Source organism: Bos taurus, chromosome 9 (genome assembly GCF_002263795.3).
Source record: "Bos taurus isolate L1 Dominette 01449 registration number 42190680 breed Hereford chromosome 9, ARS-UCD2.0, whole genome shotgun sequence".
Lineage (NCBI taxonomy): Eukaryota > Metazoa > Chordata > Mammalia > Artiodactyla > Bovidae > Bos > Bos taurus.
The window spans coordinates 23,550,705-23,563,921 of NC_037336.1; the positions used below are offsets into that span (position 1 = coordinate 23,550,705).

The following is a 13,217-nucleotide window of genomic DNA, read 5'->3' on the forward strand; positions in this document are numbered from 1 at the left end:
TTATCACATTTTTGCCTGAAAAATACAATGGCAAATCTACACTACCGACCTATAGAACTAAATCACTCTTGTCACTGACAACCCTAATCTTGTCCTCACAAGACGCTAAAGGAGAAAGGGAGTTGAAGGAGCTATGACCGTTATTACAATACTGTCTAAAAGACATGTTTGGAAGGATACCCAATGATGATTGGTTTCTTTACCATCCCAGGTGGTGCTAGTGGTAAAGAACCCACGTATCAGTGCAGATAGACGTTAAGAGACTCAGGTTCAATTCCTGGGTCGGGAAAATCCCCTGAAGGAGGGCATGGTAACCCACTCCAGTAGTCTTGCCTGGAGAATCCCATGGACAGAGAAGCCTGGTGGGCTATCGTCCATAATATCGTAAAGAGTTGGACACAACTGAAGAGACTTAACATGCATGCACCATCAAGGCAGGCACAACATCACGTGCTTTATTTATCTCACCAGGCTATGATTCAGAGTTCTTGAAAGTCCTTTGAAACTAGTAAGATGTTACACTGATATATTTGTTCTCAGTTGTAATATAAATGTATGAACATTTCTCCTACTCAAAAAAAATTTTAGCCCAGATAGAGGGCTAAGTAGACATTGCTATATGATACTGGACTGAGAAGCTAATGTAAGAGGAAATACAAAAAAAAAAAAAAATTACCTTACCTTTCCTCAAAAAATTCAAAATAAAATTACCACGAAAGTGAAGGTGTTAGTCACTCAGTCAGCCCAACTTTTTGCGACCCAATGGACTGTAGCCCACCAGGCTCCACCGTCCATGGGATTCTCCAGGCAAGAATACTGGAGTGGGTTGCCATGCCCTCCTCCAAAATTATCATATGATTCAGCAATTTCACTTCTGGGTGCAGACTCTAAAGAACTGCAAACAGGGACTTGAACAGATATACAAATACCACGTTCACGGCACCATTATTTACAATAACCAAAAGGTGGAAGTGACCTAAGCGATCACCTATGGAGGGATGGATGAACAATATGTGGTCTATACATTGAATGGAATAGTATTCAGACTTCAAAAGAAAGGAAATTTCTGACATATGCTAAGATCTGAAGGGAAAACCCAAACGAACTTTTTGGCCAACCCAATACAACATGGATGAACATGGAAGATACTGTGCAAAGTAAAATAAGCCAGTCACAAAAGAACAGGTACTGAGAGGTTCAACTTATTTGAGGCACCTAGAGTTGTCAAACGGAGAAGGCAATGGCACCCCACTCCGGTACTCTTGCCTGGAGAATCCCATGGACGGAGGAGCCTGGTAGGCTGCAGTCCATGGGGTCCCTCAGAGTCGGACACGACTGAGCGACTTCACTTTCACCTTTCACTTTCACGCATTGGAGAAGGAAATGGCAACCCACTCCAGTGTTCTTGCCTGGAGAATCCCGGGGATGGCGGAGCCTGGCGGGCTGCCGTCTATGGGATCGTACAGAGTCGGACACGACTGAAGCAACTTAGCAGCAGCAGCAGAGTTGTCAAAATCATAGCAACAAAAAGTAGAACGGTGCCTTGCCAGGAGCTGGGGGTGTAGGGGATGAGGGTGGGGAATAATGAGGAAGTATTTAAAGGGTAATGGGTTTCAGCTTGGGAAGAAAATGTTCTCCAAGTGGATAATAGTGATCGCTGCCCAACAATGTGAATGTACTTACTGCCACTGAACTCTAGAATCGAAAGTTGTTAAAAAGGTCAAAACAAAACACAAGACAAACTTACCTTACTTAATGGAGAGGGAGCACCAGATCTAAAAGGAAACCAAAAAGAATAAACACTAAATAAACCTGAATACATTTGTAGAAGCATTTAAGTCTGATGTTTGGTCAAGCGTTAACTTGTTTATACACAGACTTTTTTTTAGTAATGCATAAACTATTTTCTAAAAACAATTTTTATCTGACATCTGCTTCTAATATTTTCCATCCACTTAATTTCTAGTGCTAAAAATTCTTAAATTCAAAATCTTTTTTTTTGTATCTCTAGCAACTCAGTTAACTACTGGAGTTGATCTGTATTGCCTATGTCCATCAAAAATAAACTGCTCAACTTGCAATTTTAAAAAATTTGCCCAAGAAGACCTGGGAAAAATAATGCTTTATAGATTTTTCTCAAAACTATCTGGTTTAATATATTCAAAAGGCAGAAAACCCATGAAGGTTAAAGTACATTGTGATTCATTTAATCAAATTGTGATACATAAAAGGAACACTAGAATAAAAAGAAATCCCTACACACGCCTGATATGTGTCTCAACTTTCATGTCCCAGGGCTTGTCTTTTTTTTTTTCATGGCTGTAATGAAAACTATCTATGAGAAATGTTCTTGTTATCCTGTGAAAACTTGAGAGCTTGAAAAGAATGGTAAGCTCAATGCTTGTTTCTAAAGGAATGAGGGAAAATCAGGATGAAATACATTTCTGTTTTCAGTTAGATTACTGGTGGCACTGATTATTTTATACCATTTCCAGCAAAATGCTTCAGAAACAACTGCCTAAACAGCTTAGATTTTACTACCCTGAATTGGCAGAAAATAAATTAGTAAGGAAACATAATGAAGGAAAAAAAAAGATTTCAGTAAGAAGACTATCATCAGGGTCTTAGAGGATAGTTTTCTATTTATTTACAGAGATAATAGCACACGTGGCAGGAGTAAAATAAAATTAGCAGAAATTTAGTAACTGGAGTTTGGTACAGTATCATGAATTTTTTGTTTTACTGGATATAGCAAAAGAAATTTAACCATCTTAGATGCATTTTAATATCTCTTATGTTCAATTTCATCTGCAAACACATGCCTGCCATTTCCTGTTTAGTTTTTACTGAAAATGAACATGAAATAAAGAGATCTCTCACGGAGATCTCTGTGATATAATGAAGATAGAAGCCTATGGGTAATGCTTGATTAGGTTATGTTTAGTTTGGCTGGTATCTTCAGTGTAACATACCCTATGGAGAAAAGGATATATGTTTATCTATGCTGCTCATTAAGGGTCTACTGAAATAAATGGAATAAATAAATAAATCACAGTGTTCTCTGTATCTCGGACACTTAGGAACCTACAAATCTAGTACTAAGGTTGAAAATTCCCTAATGAGTTTTTGGTTAATAATTTCTCCAATCCCACCATTTCTTCTCTTTAAATATGTGGAAAAGCAAAGGAGTTAGGTCTAAATAAAAATTCAAGAAAGTAATAGTCTTAACCTTGCAAAGCCAAAACAGAAACATAGAAGCCACCTGATATGGTCACTTTCTAAGAATGAGTTAATTGAAATTAATTTGTTTCTCTCTCAAGAGCTTTTCATGAATCAATTCTTAGTGGTATGACACAATGAGAAATATTAATGCAGAAAAGAGAACTGAGAAGGAACAAGAACTTTTTGAACTATAGGCCCAAACTAATATATAAAAGTTTCTGACATATGCTATGCTCTAGCAAAATAAAGATATAGTAAAAATGACAGAATTTCTCTACCTACAGTTAAAGAATATCATGCTCAAACCTAAGTACAAAATAGCATCACTGGCACGTGATCAGTTTGCCAAGTTCTTTCATGAATGCTATTACTAAATGATACTTGTAGTTACCCTGTGGATTAAGCAAAAATCTACTGTATGTCTCCTCCAATCATTCCACTTATTGCACTGTATCTTATTTGCCTGTCTTCGCCACTAGATGCCAAATTTTTGGAAGGAAGCGAATCTATCTCATTGTTTCATATCAGATAAATACATTGCAGAATAAATTAGTCAAACATCTTAACAGTTATTTTGTTATGAAACTAAACTGTCAGGATGTACGATCTCTGTTTCCATGGACCAGATTCAGGTTTCGTCATGATTTCCTCAAAAAGGGAGAACCAGAGGTGTTCCCACTGGGGCCACTGCTTTAAGAAGCATCATTTATCACTGATTAAAGTCTGAGAGCTCTGAGGCTCAAAGAGGTAAATAACTTGCCCAAGCCTCATCATTCTTTAATGGTGGATTTCAGGCTCCGGTCCAAGTCTGTCTGTGCGCGTTTCACATTCCAGCCTGTCCTGATGAAAAACACAGGGGAGCCTAGCACATTTGTTCCTCTCTTACGTAATACACGGACTGCTTCTTTTAACCTGTTCTTTGGCGGATTCCCTACCCTACCACTGGCTGTTAGCTCTTTATAAAAGAAAATGCTATTATCTTTAGATATAAAATATGACATTACTTAAAGCCTGGTACTTATTTCAGTACTTATTTCAATTACTTCAGCTAGAGAAATTTAGTACACAGTGAATCACGTGGGGGAAAAATAAGGCATGAATGTAATTTAAGACAAGAATGAATGACCTATAGTAATGTACCCTAAATCCTGTAAAACATTACAAACAAACCATGGGTTTTTATGACGAAAACATAAAAATGCCAATGTTTGCTACCAATGTGTTAATGGTAAGCTATCAAAAGAAGAAATTTTATTTCTTATTCATAACACTAATCCCTACACAGTTTTGGTCATAAATGCTAGCCAGAAAGATAGACAAAATGCATATGAGAAAAACCTGTCTCTTCCAAATAATTTTAATTACACTAAACTTGAGGTTTCTTGCACCCTCAATACCTAGTAAATCCACGTATAAAACAAAATCGAGTTCTCTCTTTTGTTCTGTGGAATTACAGAAACAGATAATGTACAAATGCATATCACACAGTATTGCAGAAATTTTAAAAAATGAGTTGTCAATGGATATAAGGTACTAAATAGAAAAGGCCTACATATTTTTTAGCAGACATTTGAAAATGCTTCTTTTAAGTATCTACTTAGAATAATTTTATACTGCTTCTAGAAGACAAATAAAACCTCTTTAATTTTCTCTGTAACATTGTATTTTGGCAGTTCTGCCATGAGCCACAGGGAAATCTTTTGTTTACTAAACAAGTAAAGAAGTCTTTGATTTCTAAAATCTCAGAGGAATATCTGTACAGCTACCTAAGAGAGTTCGTTAGTCTTGATTTAACACCAAAATAAAGTAAAACCATTTATGCCAGTCACCTTGAGAGACAAATTCAAAAGTATAATGGAAAAAACACACATATGTAAAATGGGCAGAAATCAGTTTTAAATGTTCTAAATACCAAATGTGGAATCTTAAGAGTGTTTTTTGCATTTTTAGTAATAACCAAATGCAAAAAAGTCACTCAATACAGTACTCACCCTTCACTTAAGTTCCCAGGTAAGCACAAACACACAAAGAAATAAACAGTTAACTACTATAGTTCATTTATTTTAAAAATAGGGAATAAGCAAAGACAAGTTCAGAGGTGGTCTTAGCCAATTCAGAAAAGAAATCTGACAAGCATTAAATGATTTTAAAGGAGAGAGGAAAACTATGCTCAGTCAAAGGTAATTTAAAACAAAAGACCATTAAGTTTTTATTTCACTACTCTAAATGTCCATAGCTAAATAGCCCAAAAATAGTTTGTAGCAGCCACAAGGGGGCAGCTTGAGATCTGAAGTTAGGCTGATGAAATTCACTCTGGGAGATGGCTTTTCACATGAACGCTGCCCTGGCAGATTTAAGCAGGGAAAAGGGTAGACCTGTGCGAGGTGTAAGGACATGAAGGGGAAAGACGGCAGATAAGCCAGTTTATCCGCCTTGCGCCCATGCACATCCTGCACTGCCCAGGGAGAGGCTCTCACTCTGGGATGTGCATATTTCCTCATCTAAACGGATCCACCGGCCAGAGGAGCAGGGACATTGCCCAGGCTTCCTGTGTCCTTTGGTTTACATCCTAGGTAACTCATCTGGCTTCCTAGACACCCTAATATGGTGTGCGGGAAGGGGCTGCAATTACTGGAAGTGGCCACCTTCTTTTGTGACTTTCTACTTTCGTGCCTTTTTAGTTGACGTCAATTTACCCGCAAAAGTACGATCATCCTTGGCCAACAGTGAAGTGGGGACAGATCTGGGACAATAGTACAACCCTGACAGAGCCCTTGAGAGGTCCTGCCATTCGTCACTCCAAACAGCTCTGCCATCACTGCCTGAGACAGTCCCACATCATTGTTTATTATTGAAAATTTAAGACATGCAATAATTTTTATACTAACTTGTCATAGACGACAAATAACCCTTAGCTAATGAAACAGCAAGCAAAAAAGTGACTTTGAGACACAACAATCTGGATTCTAGGAGAATGCCCAGAGAGAAACAAGCAGAAAGGAGATGCATTTTAATAGCTGTATCACAGGTAAAATCCATGGTCAGCCGACAGCCCTGCAATGAGCAGTTCATGGGTTGTCTCTGCCAATTTCTGCTGTCAGTCTAAACAGAATCAACATACAGCTGGGAACACCAACAAAAACAGATTTCAAACTGGCTCTGTAGAGAGAGCTACATTAAGTTTTTAGATGAAGATAATGAAGTACAAAATAGTCTCTGACCTTAGGAAACAGAAAATCCATTTGAACCACATATGAGGGTGGGGGGAAGAGGAGAAGGGAAGTCATAACACAGTGCAGTGCATGATTAAGGAAGGCTTCATGAGATGGCCCTCCTGGGATGTATAAGATGCCCGCACACAGAGACAAAGAGAGGCAGGCATCCAAGATGAGCAGAATTACAGTCTAAGCAAGGTGCTAAAATGGAAAAGGATCAGGTCTTGTGAACAGACAAGTATGACCCTGGCTGGAGAGAACAAAAATGGAACCTGGACATTTTGGGCATGTGATCGGGAAAAATGTATATAAATCTAAGTGTCCAAACACAAACGTGGAAAATATATTAAAAGTGCACTTCTTGCTGCTCGATTGCTACTCTGTCTAGAAAAAGATCTCTGAGTCAAGTGTCAGCAGCATGCCACGCCCAAGGGTCCATGTGGGGAGAGTCTAGAGTGCAGAAAGTGATGCCAGAGGGCTTTGCTTTGTCCACAGTGGGGCTGGTAACATAACAGTGTTCAAAGGCTGCTTGGGAAATTGGAGTCATTCTTAGTTGTGCCTATTGACAGCCTCAACTTTTAGACAGGAGCAAACCTTTATCTGAGGACTGTGAATCCCTTCTGAGGGCAAATAAATAATTCAGCAAGTTCAGCCAACACAGGTAAAACCTACTAATCTGCTGCATTAGCCCACAGATCGGCTATATATGGGGTCACGCTATCATCAGTTAATGGGAAGGGTGGGGAGTTTTGACGGAACTGAGAATTACAATAAAGCATACCATGAAACTGCAGTACCATGATAAATCTCATTGCATAAAGAACAACTCTAGTATTTTTCTGTCTTATTCAGAATATACAACTAATGCGTACTTGTTTCCAGGTTTCTTTCCTTCTAATGTATTTAGATGCTGTTCAAGGGTCTCCATAAGACTGCTGGGAGCCTACAATAAGAAAGTACAAAATAAATGTCTGCACTGCTTTCTTTCAAAATAAACACACTGGAACATCACTGTAACTTTGTATGGTGGAGGTCTGTGTACCCCAATACATATGGGAGATAATTTCATTCCAGGTGCTTTTGGTACTTAAGTATTTAAATTTCACACAGTCTCAAACAGGCCCATCTTACATATACATAACTTCACTGCATAACAAATAGTGTTACAGTGTGGTTTCAGTGTATAAATTACATTGGATAGACTTTTTTAAAAGATATTATTTAAATGTAGTAAACAATTAAATTCACAATGTACTTCCGTAAGAACACAGTGAAAAAGTAAAGATATTTACATGCAAATCAAAAATATAAGTGCCCAAATACAAATGTACAGAAATATGAAAATACAGTAAAATCTCACTTATCCACACTTGACTGAAAGTCATTACTTTTTTAAAAAAGGGAGAGTGAAAGTTGTGGGGGGGAAATATAATTTTAATAGTTGACCACAATTAAGATTTCTTATTGTTGAGCTATTTATATACATAATATAGGGACTTTAGAAATTATTAATGTTTTAATAAGACTATTGCATTTTGACAAATTTAATACATATTTTCAACTTTTAGTAAGAAGTACCTGAATGTTTGTTTTCATAATTTTTAGGCAATATAAAGTGATGGCATTTTACTGTATATTAAAAAGAGAAATAATAGGTTCATATAAATATTCTACCCCATCTATTCTTCAAGTATTAGAAATCTAATTTCACCTTTCTTGAAAAATCTTAACTCAAATTAGACCTTGACAGCAGCATAGGCATTCAAAGACTATCATAACATTTATAAATTAATTTTGATAACTGTTTTTTAATTAATATAAAATTAATTTTGAAGCATTTTAAAGTAACTATGCTAAATGCTGAAATAGCTCACAGAATTCAAGGCAATTGTACATTTTACATTGTACCTATAATGACAAATGAAAATAAAATTCTTACTGAAATATTTTAATTCTGAAAGTTCAGATATTTAATATTCATTTTCATTTTACTAACACGCTCATAAGCTGTTTTAACAATAATGACTATTATATATGTAATTACATGATTATTTTAAGTGTAAACTACTAAGTGAGCCAAACATAAATTTACAAATTAGTAAGTGAATAAAAATATTAAATTGACCAAAGTGCTGAAGGTAGGGTACAAAGAGATAGCTAGCTCTATGAGCATTATATAAAAAGTTAATGTCTATAGAATAAATGATTACCAGGGGATATAATAAATTTTGAAAACTATAAAATTAGAATTTTTATATACAGCTCAGGTAAAAGTGGACCTAGCAAATTACAGTAAACTAAAACTAAGGGTATACTTCTAAGCTTTAAAAAATGAATTTTCAAGAGATAAAGAAAATTTTGCTCTACAGCAAAACTATAAACTACTAAGATGTGATCACTTAATAAACAGAATGTGTATTGTAACCTTGAAAAGAAGAGAGAAATGGCTTCACAATTTTTAGATGAATCCACACTTGATAACTTCGAAACTGCCATATTGTCATAATTGTAATCATTACAATTGTCAAAATAATGGAACCTAGGAGGCCTGGGCATAGAACTTTAAAAGATTTAGGTCCTCTGAATATTAAATGCAATATAAAAGAAATGTGATTCTGTGCTAAATCTGTTTAAAAAATACTATTTATAGTTACAAAATAGAGAACACTACATTAAATTGACATCAAATTGATAACAAAAGAAGTAGTTATTTTTTCCTATATAATTTCTTAATTATCTAAAACAAAATGTAAAAAACTAGGATGATAGTTTGCAGTTTCATTTTTTTCATTTAATAATTTAAGAAAAAAATTAAAAACAAAGTAGCAGTTAAAAAATCACAATAGTTGAGACAAACACAGACGGCAAAACTGACTCTGAGGTGTCACTCTGCAATGCACTACACATAAAATTAAGTTTGCAGCACTCTACCTTAGAGGTTCAAAGATGCTTTATTATTTATATCTCTTATTAGCACATTTAAAATCTAACAGAAATAAACACAAATATTTTCAGAGGGAAAGGAACTACTGTGATAATAAAATTTCGTGAGTGTAGGAATGCTGACCTTCTCAAGTGCATCTATGGCACTGAGCGCATCCTCCCATGCAGCAGACAAAAATGAAAACTGTCTCAAATTTCCAAAGGGGCAAAATTTTGACAATGCCTCTGCTGTTGTAAAAGGAACTTCAGAATAATTAGCAGTACCCTTAGTGGCTTATTTTAAATAATGCCGAAGTCAATAGACCAATCAGATGAAAACACCAACCCAAAGAATAAGAGGCAGCTTGTGAAAGCGAATAAATAACAGTGATATATCACGGTTACTGATTCAATGGTACAGTCTTTAAAAGAAGATGTTTCTTTACCAGTAGTTTTTAGATCAACCAGAATTCCTGACATTAAAACCTAAGATGTTTTTCATGAATGGAGATATATTAAATTTGGAACATGCATGCACACACACCAAACAGGAAATAATATTTTGAAAATCCTTTTCTTGGAAAAAAATTCATAGCTGATTTTGAAAGGAACCATCCATCTACAACTCAGATGCTTTAGATTCTAAAGCATCATTAAAACCAAATGAAAAAAAAAAGGCAACAAAAAGAGCATTCTAATTTTTGATCATTAGCTCTAAGAAACCATTGGAAAGGGCTGAGGAGGAAATATTTCAGTTCTGATATCACATTCACTTCTTATCTAGTACTGAACTTTTGAGTATTAAAAATATTTTTCTTCAATATTTATAAAGCATTTAAAATGCTGTTATGATGATATTATATGCACAACTTAAGAAGGGCTACAGATGTACACCGTGGCAGATTCATGTTGATGTATGACAAAACCAATACAATATTGTAAAGTAATTAACCTCCAATTAAAATAAATAAATTTAAATTAAAAAAAAAGAAGGGCTACAGATGCCACACTGGTATTTATTGTGCATTTTCTAAGTTAAAAGATATCGATTCAATTCCTCTGTGTCATCTTGCTGCAAAAGGAATTCTAATCCTTTCTCAGTTAGGAACAGCCTTTTCCTACTGCCAGTCGATAGGGAGCCCTTCTGCTCCCCCCTCTTTAATCCTCTTCCTTGGTGGGTATTTTTGTTCATTGCCATGGCTAGATTCAGTAGTCATGGCTGCCACAGAGGAGGCTGGCAGAGAGCAGAATCTAATCTCAGAGATCTTAGACTTCACACAGGTTGGCATTTCTGACCCATTTCCAGATTAGTCTTGGTTTACCCCTATCTGAAGGACTAACCCTAGAATAGCTCACCTTTCAGCTTGTATCAGACCATATTGTCACAACAGGTCTAAACCCCCATCCAATGATGAGCCTCCAATAAGACCGATGGAGACCTCTAAATAAAAATTAGGGAGTGTGTTTAGTTTTGCTGCTCATGATCCCAACAAAAACCACAATTAGGTTACTTGTTAAGGAATTTCAGAAGCACACAATACTTTTGAATTGAGATTTAAATATCTATTGGAGAAATGAAGTAGAGGATTTTTTTTAATAAGGAGGTAATTTTAAAATAAATGCTAATATTAAAGTTTATGTGACTCTTAAGGTCATAACAAAAGCAGAGGAGAGAGCGTTACCAGTGTCTAATGAATCTCTGCATCAGAACAGCTTTCTACTAATACCAGATCCAGAGCAAGATTTATCTTCTTTAAGGATGAGGGTGGGGCTCTGTTCCTCAAATTATGACAATACAGACATCATTAAATAAAATATTATGTCTCTAGACTTGAGAGATTATATAAATTATAATGAATATTACATATCATTAAAATTAAACCCAAGTTTATAAATCTTCTTTTAATAATTTTCTAATTTTACAAACAAAAAGGTATTTAAATATTCTTCTAAACCTTTCTTTGTCTCCCTTCAGACTCTGCCCAAACTAAGTGAGACAATTGAGGACCTATTTTCTTCTTACCTGCCAGCCTATTAAACAATATATCTAGTTTTACTTCTGTTCCATGGCAAGAACAGTCTATATAGTTGAAATAAAGATGATTCAACATTTCTAAAAGCTAATCTTTGAGTTAAATATCCATCTTTTTTGGGGGGTTAACATATAATTTATCTAGGTTAGTTTTAATGTTTATTGTATTTATATTGTATTGTATTGTATAATGAAAATGTTTATTATAATTAATTTTAAATGAAAGCACACTGATTTTTTTGCTTTTTATTATAGTGATACAAAATTCATAAATCTTTATCTAATAAAGATATTTTTAATAGTATTTTATGCACACTTAATCTTTAACCATAACCAAGATGATACCAATATCTTATTTAGGTATGTAACTGATTAAAGAACACTATCTTCTCATAGTAGCAGAACTACTTTATGCTATTGGAAGTAGAAAATAACTTCCATAATAGAGTATAACATACTCTAATAGAAGGTGTTATCTCCCAAATTTTATTGTTTTTAACTTTATGTTTTGGCTGTACCACACAATATATGGTATCTTAAATCCCCAAGCTGGGATCGAACCCACACCCCCTGCATTGGTAGTGTGAAGTCTTAACCACTGGACTGTCAGGGCAGTTTGCTATTGCCCAACTTTTAAATCAAAAAACATAATGCCCTCATGTTCTGAATTGTTTTTTGAGTTTTATTTATAAAGAATCCTTGGTATTTAATTGATATTTTAATACTGTAAATACAGAGATCATTACTTTGGGTTTCTCTGATTTTTAACAAAAATTTAAGGCTAACATTATTTAAATATAGAGACACTTAAAGGGATAATAATAATAACTTTTTTTTTTAATTTACAATGATAGGAAACTCAGATATTCATTACTGGTATATATGATGACAGTTCTATATTTTCTCCTATCATCTGTTCTGAGCTAAAGAACATGTTTGGGACCGAAATTTACTATAACAGGCCAACAAGCTGATTCAACAAAAACAGTTCCAGCCAATTAGGAGAAAGGTCCTACAATAACTCTGTGCATGTGTGAATAGGCTCAGTTCTCCATCAGAGGAGCTGTACACTGTACTCTCTTGACAGATAAAAGGATTCATAAGGAAGCACTACTACTGCTTTTGCTTTCTAGAAAGTCTCCAGAAAAAAATCACTATCTACCACTACTACTTTTTTTAAAAAAAGGTTCTTTTGTATATAGACATTCCTCGCATTCATAGCGGAGAAAAGAATTAGTGTAGTAGAACTATGACATCAGTGTTCTCCTCATTCGTGCCCCCTTCTCCATCCCTGGGACACACTGAAAACTAGAACAAGCAGAATAATAGTTCAAATGTTCTGATTACATGCCTACGAATAGTCATGTTTCATGAATAAAGTACCTTTTAAACATTATTTAAAGCTTCCTTTTGGTTCAAATTTAAGAATGAAAAAATGAGCTCAATAATTATATTCAGTTGTCTTTCAAAAAGAAATTTTTTAAGAGTAGGAAAATCTCCATATCTCTAGAAATATATTCAATAGCTAGAAAAAATAAGCAAGTTAGAATGATTTCCAAGAAAGGTGGTTGGCCTACATTCAAAATGCATCAAATGCTTACAAGACTCTGCCCGCAGTAAGACCATTTATGGTAAAATATGGATTAGTAATTTCATGCATACTAAGTTTTTCACTTAGACAATCACTCACCTGAGTGAGGTCAGGAATGTCACCTTTATCAATGCCAACTTGCTGTGGATTAAAAAAAAAGTTACTTAACAGGATTTAAAAAATTAATTTCTTAGATCACCTAGAGTATTAGTTAAAAGCACAGCTCAATCTTGCT

General features: G+C 35.0%; 1 protein-coding gene across 18 annotated transcripts in view; it reads right to left on the minus strand.

The window, feature by feature from the left end:
• SNAP91 (synaptosome associated protein 91) overlaps window positions 1–13,217 on the minus strand; it is a 169,504-nt gene that overhangs the window by 76,266 nt on the left and 80,021 nt on the right. For 17 of the 18 annotated variants that reach the window (XM_059889679.1, XM_059889673.1, XM_059889668.1 and 14 more), the window contains exons 9-11: window positions 13,082–13,123; window positions 7,310–7,380; window positions 1,748–1,775 (exon numbers count right to left, since the gene is read on the minus strand). In XM_059889679.1, the coding sequence (XP_059745662.1) occupies window positions 1,748–1,775; window positions 7,310–7,380; window positions 13,082–13,123 (141 nt within the window). 18 annotated transcript variants of the gene reach the window in all.